This window comes from Anguilla rostrata, chromosome 4, assembly GCF_018555375.3.
Source record: "Anguilla rostrata isolate EN2019 chromosome 4, ASM1855537v3, whole genome shotgun sequence".
In the NCBI taxonomy this organism is placed as follows: domain Eukaryota; kingdom Metazoa; phylum Chordata; class Actinopteri; order Anguilliformes; family Anguillidae; genus Anguilla; species Anguilla rostrata.
Window position 1 is genome coordinate 53,665,730 of NC_057936.1, and position 20,018 is coordinate 53,685,747.

Consider the following 20,018-nt stretch of genomic DNA (forward strand, 5'->3'; position numbering starts at 1 on the left):
AGTAGACCTGGTGAGTGTTCTTAGAGGTTTAATTAAAGGAAGGGTGGTACTAGAGCTGGGCTACAACAAACTAGTTTATTGTGGTTTTTGTGTTTGTTTGTTTTTGTGCTGGGTGTGTAGGGAGTGGACGGATGTTTCTGTTGAGTATTTTTTTATTTTTAATTAATGAATGGATGATCTGTCTTGTGATTTGATTCCGTTTTGTTTTATTTATTTTCGTATTTTATTCTCTTTTTCTCTCTCGCTCTCTCTGTGGCAGTTCAGGACTGTAGATACACTGTTGAGTCTGCATAACTATGTTGAAATCCCCAAATCTTTGAATACACATTTGAACAGTACAGTAGCTTTTTGCATTGTTCTGACTGAAAATCTCACAATGGTGATTTGCCACCATGGACTAAAATTGAACCCTGACCATAAATGTGCTAACTGGCCGGCAGCCCCTCAAGGCAGTGCATAATTGTCCATAGCATCTCCTTGGATGAGAAGATTTTAGTTGGCTGGTTTGTCCCCATCTCATGGCACAGGTCCCCTGCTTGACTGGGCACCAGCAGCCTGGCTGCCCCAGCTGCGTGTGACGTGCGTTTCTCTGCCGCAGCTGCGCAGCACAGCATAGCCGGCGGACTGCAGTTGTGAAAAAGAAGCAGCGGGGGGCAGCGAACACTTCAGAGCAGACCCATGCTTATTCCTGCCCAGAATTAATGGAGGTTATTGTAATGGTTGGATAGTCCTACAAATATGACAGGGCATCCCACATAAGAATACCACAAAAAATGCGGGATAAAAATTGGTTTAAAAATAGTCCTCACTGCCCCCTTGCCGTTGGCTATATGTAAAACGCCAACATATTCCAGCAGCCTTGGTTGAGAAAATTTTCTGTATTACCTTTCTTCCTATGCCTCAGTGGATCTGACGGAGATCGTTGAGGACATAATCCAATTAAACTGGAAAAGTCAAATTAACAGCACCATCCCTGACATCTACATCACTGAAACAAGAATGTGTAGGAAAACCCCATGGATTGGAGGGGCATTTTATATTAGCACCAGCGCTAATATCGTCCTTAGATGGTCAACTAATCAGCGCTTATGCGGACTGGGTCGCGCCGTGATTTTATTTTGTGTCACGTGCCAAGTGTGTGAATGGATTTGACATGCAATAGATGGCCCTCTTGAAGGGGGAGTTGTAGAGGCACTTTGTATTCAGCACAGATTTCTTTATAGGAACGAGCTGGAGATTATCATTTGCAGATTTGGGTTTTGATCCTTCTGCTAATTTAAAACACCTTTGAAGATGACTGTCTCCTAATTACGCCAGTGAAGAAGCTAGTGAAGCCATTAATTGTTTTAACTTTGGAGCTTTAATTAGGGCTTCGCTCAGACAGTGACAAGAAGGAAGATAAATAAAAGAACTTTGCAGCTTAATGCTAATCTTTTTGTGTACTTTTTTGCGGAACTTAACATAACATTGATTCTGACTCTGCTTTGTAGTTTCAGAACAGATATTTTAGAAGGAATGTTTCCCATATTGATCTTTTATGGTGCTTAGAATATGATATGAATCCTGATTTGTGGACCAGCTGTGCATGAATAATATTAAACCTTTGCATTTTATTTTGACACTTGTAAGTGTTTTAAGGCAACCATATCCACTTGCTATTCATTGTTCACTGAGGTTTGTTCCAACACAGATCTTAGCTATCTCATTTTAGCCATTGTTTGTAATAGAACTTGAATCTGCTCTTGTTCCAGCTCCTAAACAGCAGCAGATTGAACGTCATCTTTAAAGATTGAAGTCATACAGATTCCCTTTAGACAAGTACAGTCAGCGATCGATGAGAACTCTAAAATTTAGGATGAAATGTACACAAACACTGATTCTGACACTGGTGACTTTCTGACACATTAGGCATAATGAAACCTCATGAAGATCAGTAAAGATATAATATTACTCAAATGTATAATTGCACATATTCACATGGGATGGTGTCTTTATCATTTCCAGACGTCATCATCAATGATTTGTCCCCCATCCCCCCACCCCCCAGCGTGCTCGGTAACTGTTTTTAAAATGGGCATTTCTCTGGTGTCCTTCTAAGTGTAGGGCATTCATTTATTATTGGAGAGAGTTCAAGCATGAGTTTTAATATGAATGTGATCTGTAGACAATGATCTTTTATATAAATTAAATACAGTATTTTATAGGACTGCAGCACCTGCAAGACAAATATTTTTGATAATGGAATGAATGCAATAACTCTTTTGTTGAAAAAGCTGCTAACTTGCATTTTGTTTTTGTTAATGTGCAGTAGTCATAATTTTAACACATTTTTTCTTCCATTATTGTCTTCTATCCTACTGTCTTCTTCTATTGTCTTCTGTGGTTATTGGAAGGAATGACAGTACCTGTTTTATTACCTCATTGCAACCAGGTTTTTTTATTGCATCTTTTGTTGGGTATATTTTTTGGATGATTCTTTTTGAAATCCTGATAACTGTAATCTTCGCATACAGGCAGAGAATAGGATTTAAATGTCACCTAAAATTGTGGTTTATCGAAGACACGTCTTAAAATGTGTTTCTTAAAATGGGTTCCAATTTATGTTTTTTTGTATAAGGTGTTGGAATGTTAACTACAGGTGTAATTAACAGGGTGCATGAAGGAACTGAACAAACTGGCCTTTCAAAGCTTAGTTACATGCAAGCTTTTTAATCAAATACATTTCCTTGATTTTATTGGATTAAAGTTTCCTCTATGGTGCCTTTTGAGCAATGTGTTTTTTAGTAGGGCGCCTGCAATCTTTCAAAGTCAGTGTTTTGCTGAAATGAAAAGTGCATTTCTTTAAGAGTGTTAAAGCATAATATATCCAATCATCTGTTGCCAGAGTGGGCATGGCATCTTGTCTTTCCAGAACAATCTCAAAACATTCAGCCAGCCTGAGCCCTCAACCAGTGAAACCCCCACCCCCCCTCCCTCTTCAAATTAAACAGCACTTCTGGTTCCGATTCACAATATGCAGTCAGTTGTGCTTCAGTTCTAGCACACTGTCTTTATGTATTGCTTGGTTTAAAAAGACATGGGTTCTTTATTTTCGTGACAACATAGGCACACTCGCACCTGGGCATGGGTGTGATTGCTTGTTTCATCTCCTGCAAAGGGAAAAATTGCCGCCTGTGCCAGGTTTGGTAGTTTTGTGGTCTGCAGTAAACCTGTTTGCATCAACATGGGTTGGGCGTCACAATAGGGTGCATGTCAATAGAAACGTTTAGCGCTGTGCAGGTTTGATGGCCAGTAGTACATTTGCATTTTAAACCAACCCAGTCCAGGTTTAAATTCAAATCCTGGGTCATGGTGCTCTTTTACTGGCATAATGAATGTGTTGTCCATATGAACGATGAATACATAACACAGATGGGAGAAATATTTTGTTTGTTTCCATTTGACTGTTTAATATGCAAGCTGTGTTTAGTTATGCAGTCACAATCAATGTGAGCTATTTGAATGAGAGATACGTGGGAGACCGGCTCTACACCTGTCAAATTGTGTGTGATACTCATTTGTTAAATGCATGTAGGTGCGCTCGTTCTTGTTAGCTTTTTGCTGTCACTGCAGTCAAAAGTACACCCTCTGAGGCAGTAACTGGAAGCTTCATTTGCAGGTGGTTGTTAGGCAACAGTGGCTACTTACTCCATGCATTCAGCCCAGAACACACTGACAACTTCCTTTTATTGTGTGTTTGACAGGGCTAGGTTAATGACTGACCGAACCTTTGGAGTGTAAAAAATGCATTTCAGATGTCTATGTCATTCAGGTTGTACATGACAATACAGCCCTCATAAAGTCTGGATGATGCCTTGTCCAAGCTACTCTACCTGAATTGCTTCAGTATATATCTAGCTGTGTAAACATATGTAAAAAAATACAAAAGCTGTGTACAAATGGATGAAAACAAGAAGGAAGCTGGGACTGGTTGGCATTGAAGCTGTTTCTGTACTGCGTGTGCATTCTTATCAAGAGCATGTCTGAAATTAATTAGAAATTAATCTGGAATTAATTAGACATGTTGAAGTGGTGGGTTTGTTTTTGTTTGTTTTAAATAGTGGCATTAGACAAAAATTGACACCAAAGAAACAAGCGCTGGCATATAAATGGAAAATTATTTTTCTTTGAGGGGAGGGGGGTTGAGAATATGAAAATCGAACCTATTCAGTCTCAACTTTGTTTTGTAGAATGCTCATAATGCTTGCTCTTCAGCCATGACAAAATTATCAGTTGGTTGTGGCAATAACCACACTGTTTTTAAAGAGAAAGAAATGGGGAAATCTGATTGGCAGTTATGAAACCAAACCCCCATCCCTCCCACACTTTATTCCTGTCAAACCAGCCTCTCTTACAGCTGTGCAGTAGTTGCACTAGAGCCTGGTGTCGTGAAATTACCGAAATTGAGTTGGACACGCCCTAATCCGGCTTCCGTTCTGGCTAGCGTTTCACAATTGTGCCTTGACTGTTAAATAGGCCCCATGGTGTAAAGGTTTAATAAACGACTAAGTCCAAATTTGCATGGCTGGAAAATGAAATTACTCATTGCACTGAAATGCATTGTTTAAAAATATGTGCTTAAGAATTTATTTTTTTCCCATCAGATTTTTTATGCAAAGGCTGGCTGTATGTGGCAGGATGTGCAAATGTGGACACAAGAAGCACTATAAACCATGCAATGTGTATTGAAACACTTTCTAAAGTAGATTGTCCAATTAAATTGCATCACATGCATACACACGCACGCGCGCGGACACACACACATACACATTTAGGCTTATATTACAGAAAAGGAGGTGTCATTCAACTAGAGAAGTTAATTGATTGGCAGGGGACCAGAGGCTTTATGAGTTTACACCCATGTCACTTTAGCAAGGAGGAGGGTATGCCTGTCCCTGAGGAGTGACACATTTGAACTACAGAGCATGGGGAACTGCTGATGAGAGAGAGAGAGAGAGAGAGAGAGAGAGAGATATGCAGACTTTGGATGAACAAACAAACTACCCAGACCCCAGACAGGGACCTGAGGGCAGAATTATACACAAAAAGACAAGATATGCTCGCTTTCACTGGATCTATTTGCTTGGAGGTATCAGATTTTGAGCTCTCCCAATAGCCATTTTGAAGAGCTTGTTGACACATTCGTGCCCAAATGCAGCAATCCAGATGGTCCCCAGTGAACAAGGCTTGCTGAGTTCCAGCAGATGATGTATAAGGCAGTTTAGGTGGAGGCAGTCCAGCGAGAGGAGTGAAACAGATATATCTGGCGAAATGCCGGCAGGCAGCAAGGAAGGCGAGTTATTGTTAATTCACAGACATACGTTATACCACTGGGAGATTTTTTTATTGTGATCGCCTTCATTTCTTTTTAATCTGTAAAGAATAAAATGTCTAAAAAGAACACGGGCATATCAAGTTATAATCGTGCACTAACTCAGAGGAATCTGCTGAATGAACAGTTAATATACTTGAAATGTGATACCATAGGTGCCTGGGATTTTACATCTTTACACAGCAGTACAGTTGACAGATAAGAAAAAAAAGCAATGCAAAGCACTCTTTCATTATAACCCACACGTCAGTATGTAAGACCTATTATCGCATCGGTTGAGCGGCGGCTATGTTTTTCTCCATTGTGAGCTCCACTAAAGCGTGTGCTGTGTTTCCCTGTCTCTCCAGGTGCATGCCCAACCATTGTGAACACGGCGGCAGGTGCGCCCAGACCTGGGACAGCTTCAGCTGCGCGTGTGATGGGACGGGATACACAGGGGCCACGTGTCACACCTGTGAGCGAGGCATTCTTCTTCTTCTTCTTCTTTTTCTTCTTCTTATTATTATTATTGGACTGGATTTCTTTCCAGTGTTTCCAGTGTTGCTAAATCACCACAGGGACATTAAACCCCCATGGAAATTCACCTGTGTGTTCCTTACTGTCTTTCCATCACTTTCCTTTCACCCGCTCAGACATTCCTTTGCCTCACAGAAATCCTTGCATTATATGTTGCATGTTGGATCATTCTGTCATTCCCCGTTGTTATCTCTTCACCACAACTTGGGTAGAGCTCAGGACAAAACTGAAGGTAACGGTCATTGACTGTAACAAGCGCAACCTCCTTGGTTGTTCCATGTAACCTTGTGGCCACACTGCATATAGGGCCTTTGAGTGATGAGGCTATTAATCCTTCTTAAATCTAAGCAAATTTCTTAAAAGAGCATGGGCTTGTTTCATTCTGTTAAAGTAGCTGCCAACTTTTACATGAGCAAGTTCCTAATTTGAAAGTTTTCTTGTTGCTATTCATTAATTAGTATGGAAAATATGGAACATTTGTGCTGTCTTGGAATGTACAGGGTACCAATTTATGCTACCAGACTATCTTTAAGCATCTGCTAGCTGCCTTTTTCTGTGCAAAATAGCAGTATCCAGATCTTAACACCATCTGGGTAACTCTGTAAAGGTTAGCAAAAAAAAAGAACCCGTCAGGGATTCTAGTTTCTTCTATTTACTATTCTGCTGTCTGTGCAAGACAAGGGCCTGCTGTGGAGAGAAAAGCTCATGAAAAGCTTTTGGCCTTGTTTGAAAACATGTATTTTTCATGCATTCAATAGTTCAGTACCCTGTTGTCCTCCAGTACCACATTGCATGCAAATTGCAGTAAAGTAAGGAATTGTGTCGTACTTTTGTCCGGTCTTATACTCATAGGTGTGCCTCACAGAGTTAACTAGTCTAATGTGAAATGCATTTGATTCTTTTTCATCATCGTAGTATGTGGTCTTAAAGACAAAGGGTTTTTCATACTCTTCAAAACATTGCAATTAAATGTTAGTGAACTAAGCACAATAGAGTGCACACTAGCATGTGTCTTCACTTAATAAAGCTCAGTTTGCAACACAAGCACGTTATATATTTGTTTGATAAAATATCAGGTTTAAAAAATTATCAAAAACGTATCAGAATGATCCAAAATGATGGAACTCGGTTCCTTGCTTGTTTTTTTTAATTTAATTTAATTTTTTTGCAGCAGAGTAAGGTCACTCCATTGAAATGTGGCTCTAATTTTTGTAATTGTCATGTTTTGTTTTCTTACCTCCTCTGGTGCAGCTGTTTATGAGCAGTCCTGTGAAGCGTACAAGCACCTCGGCAAAATGTCAGACACCTACTGGATTGACCCGGATGGGAGTGGTCCTCTTGGGCCTTTCAGGGTCAACTGCAACATGACAGGTAAGGGACTGGTAATTAAGCAAATTAATGATGTGCAATATGTGTGTTTTTTCTCGATCCTGGGTTGCCACTCAATCAGAAGAGCTACAATCAGGATTAAGTTTCAGATTGTGGGGGCTATCATTACATCATGGACTAGTACTAGCCACCTGGGAGGCTTTCCAGTTTATTATCAGAAGATGCAGTTCATGTTTTTTTATTCAAGAACCAATGAATTCAAACTTTGCACTTAACAAAAGGGCCGTTTCATTTCAAAATACCTGGCTTACTTTTGAGCACATGCTCCTCTCTATTTGGAAGTGAAATCTGGATAATGGTTGGATACTGGGATTGTTACCGAATGATTGTTTAGATTTTTTTGGAATTGTGTGCATAATTATCTGGCCTTCAGTTGACATGATGGTGGGGGAAGGGATAAGAGCAATTCTGTTTCTACTTTAACTTTTATTGTTAAAGTGGGCACTTCTGTGATAAGGTAATAAATAGCAAATGGAATGTCAACTGGTTTGTATACGAATATGACAGCCATTTTTGTTACAGATGAAAATCTCATTTTTGTTCTTCATTTAAGTTAGATCTAATATAGTTGTATAATATAAAAACAAATATATATTTTTTTATTTTATCTGTCAGGAGCCCGTGATCCCTGAGCTTCCCGGGGTTGTGATTTAGTTTATGTGGGAAATAATGCAATAAAAAGAAGTCTCAAAAAGATATTTGCCTTGAGGGCTGAGGAGTCACAGCTATAGAATTTCACTAACTAGTGATACACAGACTATCAAAGCGATGCCAGCAGCACACAAATGAATCAATGCTGGATGGATTTACGGCCCTATTTTCCCAAGAAAGCTATTTCATATTTACATCAGAAAGAGCACCCTATTATCACCCAAAACTCTTAAATCTACACATTCCAGTCTTAAACACATCAATCACAGTCTGCATCATCTAAACCTCAAATTGGCTTTTTGTAAATTAGTATAAAATGCCCTATCAAATAGTTTCTAGCAGGAAAGACCATTAGAGATGGGGCCCTGCTGTGGTACTCATATTCATTCTATGGAAATGCAGTATGAGCCTGAGTACAGTCCTACTTCCTGGACTTTCATCAGCTTTTCATAGTCAATGGTGGCATCAACATTCCTGCTCATAAGGAATCCTAAGTCTACCGTAAGACTGGCAAAGCCTGTCAATTTCAAATGAGCATAGTGATTTATTGGGTGTACTGAAGCGTGTAGGGCGTTGCCTGGCAGCACAGAAGGTGAAAGTCAATTCCATACAGCTGGGTGAGACAGTATAGTGACTGATCGATAAGGAACAAGCTCGCAAACCTTGCGTCAGTGTCCACTCGGTCGTGACAGCACCACTTAAAACCCAGGTGTTTCATTTTCACACTGTACTTTTATGAAACACTCTCTTCTCTTCACTTCTCACTTTCTGCTCCCTTTATTACTGTCAGCACAGGGGGTCATGCATAGCCACGACCGTAAACAGAAGTCATCAGAAACAGTAAATGAAAATGCAAATAACAGATTAAGCTTTAACCTTGCCCAGTCATATTCACCTGGTTCACTATCTTTTTTATTGAGAAGAAAATAGCCAGCTCAAATGAAACCAGCTCAATTTAGCAGTAAAGCTGGGTCAGATCTTTTCTCAAGGTAAGTTCAGCCTCCATATTTGAATTAATTTTGTCAGAGGAGGTTAATTAAACAACATGATGACAACATGAACGCAACAAGAATTGAAATAATGCTAAAACAGTTTATTGAAAATGAATATGAATAAACAATTAATGGGAAATAATAAAATAATTATAGAAAAGGAATAAATGACACAGACCAGTAATTTGATTATTTTCGTAAGAGTAAATTATGGAAATGAATTCCATATCACGGTGAATTGTAATATGTTTATGGACTAATGTACTGTTTCGCATCATTACCATTTACGAACAAGGGTTAATTTTTTTTTTACAGGTGAGTGGTAACTAACACTGTGTTACGTGATATGTTAGTTTAGTCATTATCACTATTTGAAATAAGCACAAAGAAAAAACTGGGATTTTTTTTTCTAACCATTTAGCAATTGTGAATGTCAGTACCATTGTGTTCAGTACTCGCTGGCTCCCTTTCGAGTGTTTAAAGGGCAGTTCATCTGCTGGTCGAGTATTTAGCCTCTTTTGTCTTGGAAGACTTCGGGGCTTCAGGTCTGAAGGTATTGAAATTGCCACGGATACGTTCAGGAGTGTACGAGGCGATGCCATCAATATTTCTTCCAGGTGGAGATATCCGACGGGCGTATGCATCTGAGTTACTTATTCAAATGCACCGGCGCACCGCCGGAGACAGACCCCCTTCATATCACAGAGGCAGTCGGTATGGCAGCGGAGCCAGGACTTGGCGCCCATTAATCAAGCAGCGCCGCTGCCGCGTAGCATTGCTCTCACATCACTGAGCGTGCTCGGCTGCCTGCTCGCCACAGCCCGTCAGCTGTGGGTCTGTGCTCGGAATGGGATTTGCTGAGATCGTTCTAATACGACGTGTGTGCCTCCACAATTGCACCGTTTCATCATTCCTTTAGATTTATTTCAGTTCACTTGGAGCTGCACGCATGCGTCTCATGTTTCCGACAATTGTGATGTGTTCTAAAGGACAACTAGTTGTAATCGTAATTAAGAATTAATTAAACATGTCCACGCCGCTTCACAATGGATCATATTTCTGAAGCTCATCTCATAACCCAGAATCGCTATCTCAGTTGCATCTTTTCCAGTGTTTTAGGTTTTTTATAATGGCCATACTGTGTGTTTTAAGGTTTACAACTTTATTTTATCATTCAACGCAGCTCACCTTTCCAACATGGGTTTCATACCTCTGCGCACTTCTACCCACTGAAGACATTCATGACTGGAGGGCTTGCTACTCTTCTTTCAAAAGTACTTTATGCATTGGGCATAACAGCACAGTACAGTTGATGTTTCACTGAAGAGTGGATTGAAATAAATGAAACGCTGTACTCAATTGATGCAGTTTTGCAGGTAATGTTGCTTTCGAAGCACAGTAGCTACAACAGTACTATAAAGACAACCAAACAATTGCATGGACATGAATTAATGTAGCAGAAATGACATTAAAATGGCTGTGAGAATTTCCATGGCCTCCTTGAGACGTTACTATTTTATCATTTCCATGTGCCGTTTTGAAAGGTGAGACATCTTCATTAGCAAAGCTATAAGGATCTGAGAATTAAACATTTTACCATTTCACATCCCATTGCAGAATACCCTTTGGGTATTAATTAGCTGCATTTTTCAATTATGAGTAATATCAGTGGCTTACTCATGTTGTATACAATTTCTCCACATTTTTATCGTCTGAAATATGTATTTGCTTAAAATAACTAGCATTTCATTGGGATGATGCTTTAGCTAGTTCTAGCATATAGTTCACAGTAATTCCAATGAACAAAGCCTGTTTTAAGTGTTAAAGCGGGTGTGGTTTAGTCTTTATATCTTCATCCCTTGATTCAGTGAAGGTCCTTGTTATAGGTAAATATTTCATGAGTTTAGAAAAGCATAAACACATCCAAGAATAAATTCATGTAGGTAGCAAAATTACACGGAGCATATAATTCATAATGTAATGCAGTGCAGAGGTACATTAAACCTTGGCTCAATGGAGTGGCACACCCTATGGTCTGGTATCAAATCCTGTCTGTGCCAGTGCTGACTGAGCCACGGTTGTCCCACTCTTACTGTGCCAGAGTGGTTTCTTTGGTTCATCCGGCAACAGCACTCTGCAAATGTTTTTCTTCTGATGAAAAGACTGTGCAGCTCAACCGATGAACTGCAGAGAGAGAAAAAGCTAGCAGCTGGCAGCACATGCTTTGAAGGAGATGTGCTTGTCTGCACTCTTCAGAACTGAGGGGGATGTTGCGGTCACCGCGTCTGTACCTTGCACACGAGAAAAAAAGACTATAAATAGTTAAATAAATACTGAAATACTTTGCTTAAAAAAAGGAAGCTAAACTACAATGCTTAGCCGCTACTGCTAGCCTGGCCTTAACTAGGATCATACGTTAAATGTGACTTTTCTTGTGCCTCAGAGGACAAGGTGTGGACGACGGTGATGAACAACCTCCCTCCGCAGACCTCTGTGACTGGCTCCAGCAGGGAGAAGAGGACGGTGCTGCAGCTCAACTACAGCGCCTCCATGGAGCAGGTGTCGGCCATCACTAGCAGCGCGGAGCACTGCGAGCAGCATGTGGCCTACGCCTGCCGAATGTCCCGCCTGCTCAACACCCCCGGTAAGTGTGTCTGTGCGTACGCGCGCACGTTAGCGCAAGTCTGTGTGTTTCTGGCTGCTGTGCGTGTGTGTGTGTGTGTGTGTGTGTGTGACTAAGCTTAGGTGCATACATGCCATGATATACAGATAGATGCAGAGTTATATGTGTACTCAGAGTTTGTTAGGAATGTTCTTAGGCTAATGATGACAAGCCCATTTGCATTGCCTTCATCGGAGGCAGAAGGAGCTAGACAGACTGAAGTACATTCCCAGATTTCTGTTGATGTTGTCAAATGGTCCAGATTGTGCAGTGTGTTTCCAATGTTGACCATGTGGTGTTTCTGTTTTTGTTGGATTGTGCTATTGACTTTCATGCTTGGTGTTGTCTGATCAGGAAAGTAGGAGCACTCTGAGATAATTCTCGCCCACATCAACTGCTCCCTTTTATAAACTGAATTGGATCTGTCTCTCATTCACTTCTGCCGCATCTCCTCAGGCTGTGTGGCTTTATTCCCTTTCAGTTCTCGCCTTTACTGTTGAATTTGCTCCCAGCACTTTTCCCCTCCACAAACACAAAGTGCGCGGTACGAACTGTTGATTTTGGGATGAAATCGGTACAGCTTTTGTGATACTAACCTAACTATGAGTATTCCTCTCAGCCTCCCTCTAACCTACCTTTAATCCAAAGTCTGAGCAGCCCGTCCCTTCCCTACAGTGCCCGTTTTCATGCCGGCTTCTCGTGCTCCAGTCCCAGTCTCATCTCCATTGCGGCATCAAATGCGCCCTCTGAAACAGACCTTCACAAGAAGCCACAGCAGAAAAGTGGGCTGCCGGCTGTTCCTTTCTGCTGTGGTTCTAAACGGCTCAGTTTCAGTCCCATAATATTTTCTCTTGCTCTTTTTTGTACTGAGCAATTGTGATCGTGACATTTTTTAAATCCAATAAATCAGTACTGGGGGAAAGAATTGACCATAATGTGGATTGATGTGGGTTGTTAAATATATGTGAAGGGAAACACTGTAGTTAATAATTACACAATTCACAGCATAACCACGGGGTTGACAGGTATCAAAACAGTGCTTGCTATGGGAGACACATTGAGGAATGAATCATGAAAATACGCACATTGTAAATTAATGTGTCTGTTGCATTAAGCTTGGGATTTTATGGTCTTCTCGATCAGCTGTGTTATATTTACAGTATGGGCTGTTTAAGAAGCTAGGAGCAGTAGCGTGGTATAGTGGTTAAAGCAGCAGTACCTATTGCTTATGAGTGCAACACTGTTGTTGTGCCTTTGAGCAAGGTGCTTAACCCGAATTACTTATTAAAAAATAACACCTGCTTCATTTGCACTTTAACATAAAATGTATTCTGTGAAAGTCATCATGCACAAGGTTATCTGCCAAGTAAATAATTTGATGATTTCAATAATTTAACTTACCAGGCCTGGCTCAATCTATACTAACCTGTGGTACTTATAATGAATTAGAGAAGCAAATCCTTCTATCCAAAGTTTATTTTAAATGGAAACCCATTAAATCGTTAATTGTGAAAATGGAGAACCAATTATCAAAAATTTCATTATCTTTTGTTTCCCCGTAATGAGCAGTGGCCATGTTATTTACCTTTTCGCTCTATAGAGCATAACTTTTATAATGCACATATCCTTGGGCGGAGGACATCCATTTGTCTTTGGAATTAAGGTTTTTAATCATTTAAACTCTCCTATTGACAAAGCTGTTAGCATAGCCAGTAATAATGAGATTTATCTGCTCCGGAACGTCCAGCTAATGTCGTCTGCGTGACTTTCGTATTGACTTCCCCCATGAAGCAGAAATTATTCATAAGGCATAGAAAAGTGCGGGTGAACTTTGCTGGCTTCAGTTGGGAGCCCATTGCCATGTCTGACTGCAGTCCGCTTCCGGCCTACATAAATTTTATGAAGGACAGATTAGATAGTTAAGCTATCAGGTGTTTAGTGCACCCTCTCATTATGTCAATCATCCAGAGTGATGAAATTACAGGGATATACTGCAGCAGGACATGTAGGAATCAGATGTGTCTTTTTCATTATGGTGTCCTCTGCTGGTGTCCTTGTTCATTTAGGGTCAGTTCCTGCCTGTAAACAAGGTTAATAAACCCCAGGCATTTTGTTTTCTTTTGGATTGTTTTCTCCGCAAATGCGTGAAACTTACAAGCTCATTTTTGCCACCTGCGGTATCTGTTTATCATACCATACGTATCAATGATTACAAATGATGGGATGTAGCAGGAGGAATACTGGGAAGAAATGGAAAATTCTGCTTTGAAACCATTGATTGGTAAAGTTTGAATTCATATATGCCTGTGCGCAAGCCTGTGCATGATTGTGAGTGTATTTTAAGTAGTCAGGTATTAGACCACTAGACCAAAACCTGTCAATTAACCTTACAGGAATGCAGTGTGACAGTGCCACGCAGCCTGCAATTTCCTATTAAAAAGTTTATCCTCAATCTGATGGATGGGCTTGAGCCGAGTGGGGGTGGTGGGGTGGGGGCAGAGGAATGTCCAATTAATGTCCTGGGATGAAATGAATGAAATGGACAGGAAAGAAAGAAAGAAGAAAAAAACAAGTTCCAAAAATATGCTTTATAAATTGACTGTCAGGTTTAGCTGAATTAATACAGGGCCAGTATTCCTCTGGCAAATGAAGCATTAAATCAAAACTGCGCCCAAGGTGCATTAAGTTCAGTAATTGAGAACTGCTTCTGTAATTGTCCTAATTTCATGATCCGCACTCCCCTCTCTGGTTGAGGTGGCTCTCATCACCCCTGCCCTTCCCATTTTGGTCTAGCCCCCACCGCAGGACCCACCAATCTGCTTCTCCTTGACCCCCATTAGCCCTCGTTGAAGAACAGGAGCCGCGCGGTGTTTGGCTCAGTTCTACTCTCTTAGTCATCCCTCGTTCAGCTGGCAGCGATGGCGCTGCTCTGTTTACCGCCTCTCATAGAGGTGACGAGAGACCAATTGTTTTTTAACAGTACCCTTTAATGCTAAATTAGCTGTGTTCAACAATGATTATCCGACTGTATGTCACACGGAAAAACTGACTCAGTCTGAAGTTAATGAATCAGGACAGTCCCTTTGTGTTATGGTAAACAAAGCTGCTTTCGAAGGCAGCACAGGGGAGCCATCCCTGTACGCTCTGGACAATTGATTGCAGTTATCGTCCAGTGACATTTAATGATAGTTATTCACGGTAAGCAATTACCGCAGTTGCGGAGCATGTCAAGGTCTCCTTCAGCACCTTCAGAAAGCTGCTCGTCTCAGTGTGGCTCGAACCTGGTTTTTGGCTCCATGTCGGCGAGAGACTCAAGGAGGAGGTTTGATTTAAGGACTCCTGGGTCTGCAGTTCACTCTTTAAATTAACATCTGAGACTTTGCATAATTGACGGGGTAACAGCTGCACTCTGTCTTCTCTGCTAAAACAAATCTATTATTGATACCACATCATCTAGAATCATTTCCTGTCTGCTTAAAAGCACTGAGTTCATTGAAATGGAAAACAGGTCTATTAAGTGCAGCACGTGACTGATCAGGTGACATAAACTCTTGTTGCAATGCATATGTACTGGTCTAGCAGTACATGTTCACATGGACGCATGTGTCTGAAATGGATTCCTACTCACTAGGTTCGCACAATCTCTCTGTATTTACTGAAGGTCTGTGATATGCTCTCCTTTCTGTAAGACTCCACAGCCTAAATGAACTGTGCCATGTCACCTTGATGCTTTTATTATGATTGATCTCTAGCCTGAAGGAAAGAGTGCTCTCTAAGAAAATACATCAACACATCGTACTTAACGTGATATTGGTTGCACTAAGTTGATATTTTACATTTCTGGCAAGATCCAGCCTGTCTGATTTTATGATTTCCAGAAACTGCACTGAATGGGAATAAATGTTATTACTGCTGGAAGCAAAGGTAGCAATTTATAACATTGACACCTATTAAAAGGAAATTAATATGACTTTCCCAAAACTTTGTTAATTAAACTGTTTGAACTTTGTTAACTGAAATTAATGTACAAAATGGGTTCATTTGGTAATTTGGTTATTTTTTGTCTTGACTATGCAATGGCATAACTGTATTTTATTTTATTTTTATTGAAGTGGTTTGTGTAAGATGTCAAACATGGTTGAAATGAATATTGTAATCCCCACTACCATTCATTCTGTTTCCTGAAGTAACCTTAGAAGTAACCTTAACCATAGAAATCTAATATATGAACATATATGCTCCTGTATAAGAGAAAGTGCGTACAGGGAGCTCCATAATGTTTGGGACAAAGACATACAGTGAGCTCCATAATGTTTGGGATAAAGACATATTTTTTTTCTTGATTTGGCTCAGTACTCCACAATTCTTTTTATTTGTAATGAAACAGTTCACATGTGGTTAAAGTGATCATTCCCAGCGTTTATTAAAGGGTATTTTTATGCCATATCAAGAAATAAACATTATGGAGCTCAATGTATATATGACCATAGAAATAGTAAGATTTAACGTCAGTAATACTCTGTATCCTTGCCTGTGTTATTTCATCAGGCTCCCAAGACTTAAATTTCCCTTTACCAGGACACACCTGTATGTGACATTCCACCCATTACACATGTAAGAGACAGTCGACTAAGCTCTTTTAGATCCCGTTGAAGACAAATGCCTTCCTTTTTTTTAAGAAAGTGTGAAAATACAAGTACAAGTGTGTGGATGAAGATATCATTGCAAAAATGCAGCCAGGATTCCCAGAAAGCTGAGAAAATAATTATCCTTGATAATGAAAAGGAACACATGCCATGCAGTCTTGGACTGGACATGCACTGGTTGCCATCGTTGCATTGAGGTTTCAACTTGTCAGCTAAAACAATATTTATGTTTATTATGAAATTGAGAGGTCATGTGTTAGTCACTAATTGAATTCAAATTGTCATGAGAACAAATCACATTTCATCCAGTTTTCCTTGTTAACCTTTAATTATGCCACACTGTGTAGTAGATGACTATATATAGTATGTGCCGTTGGAAAGCATTTCATCATGAAAATGTGCAGTCATACCAATCAGGGCATGACAAAAAACTGTTAAAAAAATAAAGACAGCATCATATGGCCTATTTTCTTACGTGTGAAGGACTCATCATCCATACTTTATTTTGACCAAGTTATTCCATAAGCAAATGTGTGTTAATTCTGATGACCCATTTAAAGAGAAGGTGAAATTCAGATTATACATGAATCTACAACACTGAAGGCAAAGATATCAAGCTGTTTTGAATAGATTGTCGAATTGACTGTCCTTAATGGGACTGAGGTTGTGCTTTCAGACAGTGCCTTTATGGTAAAATCATTTAAGGCCTGGTGACCTTTTCAAACATTGACCTTTGTAGCACATTTTCTCATAGGGGGGTTCTCGTCATATCTTGCCATTACTTGCTAGATGGCCTCTGTTTGCTGCCAATGAGGATGTTCTATATTGTGATCTATTTTCTGGTGCTGCGCTCTAGATCAATTACTGAAGTGACAAACTGGTACGGTTGTGCTATCAGAGCAGAAGAAATCCAGTGATTACACTGAGATGATCTCTGTGTTTTAGTTCATATGTAAAGACTGATTACGCTTTACACATTATCAGACTTTACACTCGCTCATTTGTGCTTTCACTAGCCTGACGCCCTTGCCAGTCCTCACACACAGAACCCCTCGGTCCTTTGCACTCCCTGCTTATTACTCACAGCATCAAATTAAACACTCCGGCTTAACCTGGACTCTTAACCATGACAGCCAAGTTCTCCAGGTTAATCAATCCATTCGCATCTTCAATTAAGCAGTCGATGACTCCCCAGGGTAAGTTAAAAAGGCCTATTTGAAAGCACCTATTTGAAAGCCCCATGTATTTTTTCTAGTCATTTATATCATACATGTTTTTTATTATTATTATTAAAGAATCACATTGCTTTTTCTGTTTTATTTATTTTAGAATTTTTAAATGTATGTATGCAGGAAATGTTTATAAAAATGACACTAAACATTTCCTTCATTTGAAACATTGCCTATTTGAAGATGTGGTCTAATCAGCCATGTGCTCAGAACTTTCATAATGCTGTGGTGGTGAATTCTAGCATTCTATATTAATTAAATCTATCAAGGCTGCTTGGAAATAAGGTCAATCAATTACCATTTCAATTTTGATTCAGTTTTCTCAGAACACTAGCAGCAGTAATAATTTTGTTCCGGGTTTATTATATTTATGTATAAATCTGATTTATGTATAATGATGTTTCTTTTCATGAGTAGGTTTGTACAGTTATATAATATCTTCAATCATATCAAATTATGGTGGTATTTCAGTGGTAACCTTTAGGAAATGTTCATTTTGAAGCACTATTGTTTAACAGTTCATAAATTCTTTTTTAAAGAAATGTCAAAAATAAGTATTCAAATCCAAATGTATCCTGTTCATATTCATGTAAAACAGTGCCACAATACAGAGTTGACATGCATATTTGACTCATAGGTTGATCAATGTGGATTAATAAAACTTAGTAGAAGAAGATCATCTGGCAAAGGTCTCTGAAATTTTAAATTTGACTTTTATTTACATTTGACATTATCCCGTACTCTTTTGGAATCTTTTACTTTACTGGCCTTGATTTACTTACTGAAAACAAGTGTGTTCAGATGCAGTGCACATCAGATATATTTGTCTGTTTATTGGTTGTTGTATTTGAATTTGTACTTTATAAAATTGTACACTGTCAAATGAATGTAAGGCTTTGACAGCTGTAATTCAGTGCTGATCTGCCACGATTGTTCTTAGTTTTTCATGGAAGTGCTACAAGAGATTTGTGCTCCATTTTAGAGGTGACAATGAGACGGCGTAGCTTGTCTGAAGCTCTGAACTCTAGTCATTGAAATGCTGCAACGGGGCTTGCATATGTGAATGCATCATTACCCTCAATAATGTTGTCATACTTTTTATTGACAATGTCATGTGTCAAACCTTTCACCATACTGGGCAGTTATTGAAATGGTGGCAGGTGACACAGTCAGTTGTGTGGAATGAAATGAAAGGAAATTAGCCCAGTGAAAAAAATCCCACTTTAGAAATATTTCACCGAGTCTCAGCCTGACAAGGATACCCATACTGCTGACTGGTAATTTATAAACACACAGACTGCCCTCCAGGAAGTGAAAATAAATGACAGAACGGGAACTTCGAAAAATGGCCCCTCTCTAATCTTGTCTTCCAGCCTGAAGGCAGAAAATGAGTCACACTGTAGATTATCATTCTCTCAACTCTAGGCCCCTTTGGGTGATGCGGGTCTTCGTCTCTCAGTCTTAAGACTTACATCGAGGGGGGTTACATTTACTTTTTCAGTAGGCCATGTGGTTACTGCACGAGGCAGCTTCCACCTATCAGTTTATTCAGAGTATCTGCCTGGCCATGAAACTTCCTGTGCAGATCTTGAGTGGCATAATTTATGTCTAAGTTATTATGGCAGATTCCAAGCCAATTTTCCAAGCTAAAATTAAAGTTCATAACAATGGGGCAGACTGTAACCAAGCCTACCCTTTGTGCCGATACCATGGAAATGGGATCCAAGAGGACTCTCCAGTTAATTGGGCTGGGCTGCCAGCACTCCATGCCACCATTTGGCTTGCCTGCTCCAGATGGTTTAGGACAACACAAGCTGCTTCCCTATCACCGTGGTCACCCATGCTTATGTCTGTTGGTTCAGTGGCTTCTCTCAGTGACCATCCAGTCAATGGAGTGCACCTCCGAGAGACGAGAGCAATCTCTGCATGTCTTTTGTTCCTTTGCATGGGGTATTTATTTTTGAATTAACCTGAACAGATGCTGGCCAAATTTATTATCATATTACCATTCATTATGGTACCATTGAGCTCCGTTTAGCCTTTTAGCTCATATATACAATAACACCAGTCATAACTCAATGATTACACCTTAATAAACTGTAATGATGTTGTTATTTTTTTTCTCATAAAAACACTGTGTCAGGTCCAATGAAGATCACATGTATTAGAAGTTGGCATGACATGCCTTACTGTTGATGACCTTTCATCACAGCTACCATGTCAGCTGTGATGGAATATGAGGTGAATACAGTATGTGTAGCTTAACTGGAAGGTTTTCCTGCATCCAGCATGCATATTGATTAGGTAGAAATAATGTCTACATAAACTACATTAAACAGCACAGGAGCATGTCCTATAGTATAATATATCATCTCATAAAATACTGTACCATTGCATGAATTGTGCTAGTAGTATATGTTTCATGAAACAATATCCAATACCCAGTTTCTGTTTGGTTTTTGTGTTAAATAATGTCACTGAGGCTTAATTTGCTTTCTAGACTCCTTTATTTGGTCTTGATATTTAATTATGTTTGGAATTTGAATTTATAGCTGGGCTGCA

General features: G+C 39.7%; 1 protein-coding gene across 3 annotated transcripts in view; it reads left to right on the forward strand.

The window, feature by feature from the left end:
- cntnap2a (contactin associated protein 2a) overlaps positions 1–20,018 on the forward strand; it is a 314,335-nt gene that overhangs the window by 189,288 nt on the left and 105,029 nt on the right. For all 3 annotated transcript variants that reach the window (XM_064333201.1, XM_064333200.1, XM_064333199.1), the window contains exons 11-13: positions 5,719–5,825; positions 7,139–7,258; positions 11,363–11,563. In XM_064333201.1, coding sequence (XP_064189271.1) covers positions 5,719–5,825; positions 7,139–7,258; positions 11,363–11,563 — 428 coding nt within the window. The remainder of the gene's footprint in view (positions 1–5,718; positions 5,826–7,138; positions 7,259–11,362; positions 11,564–20,018) is intronic.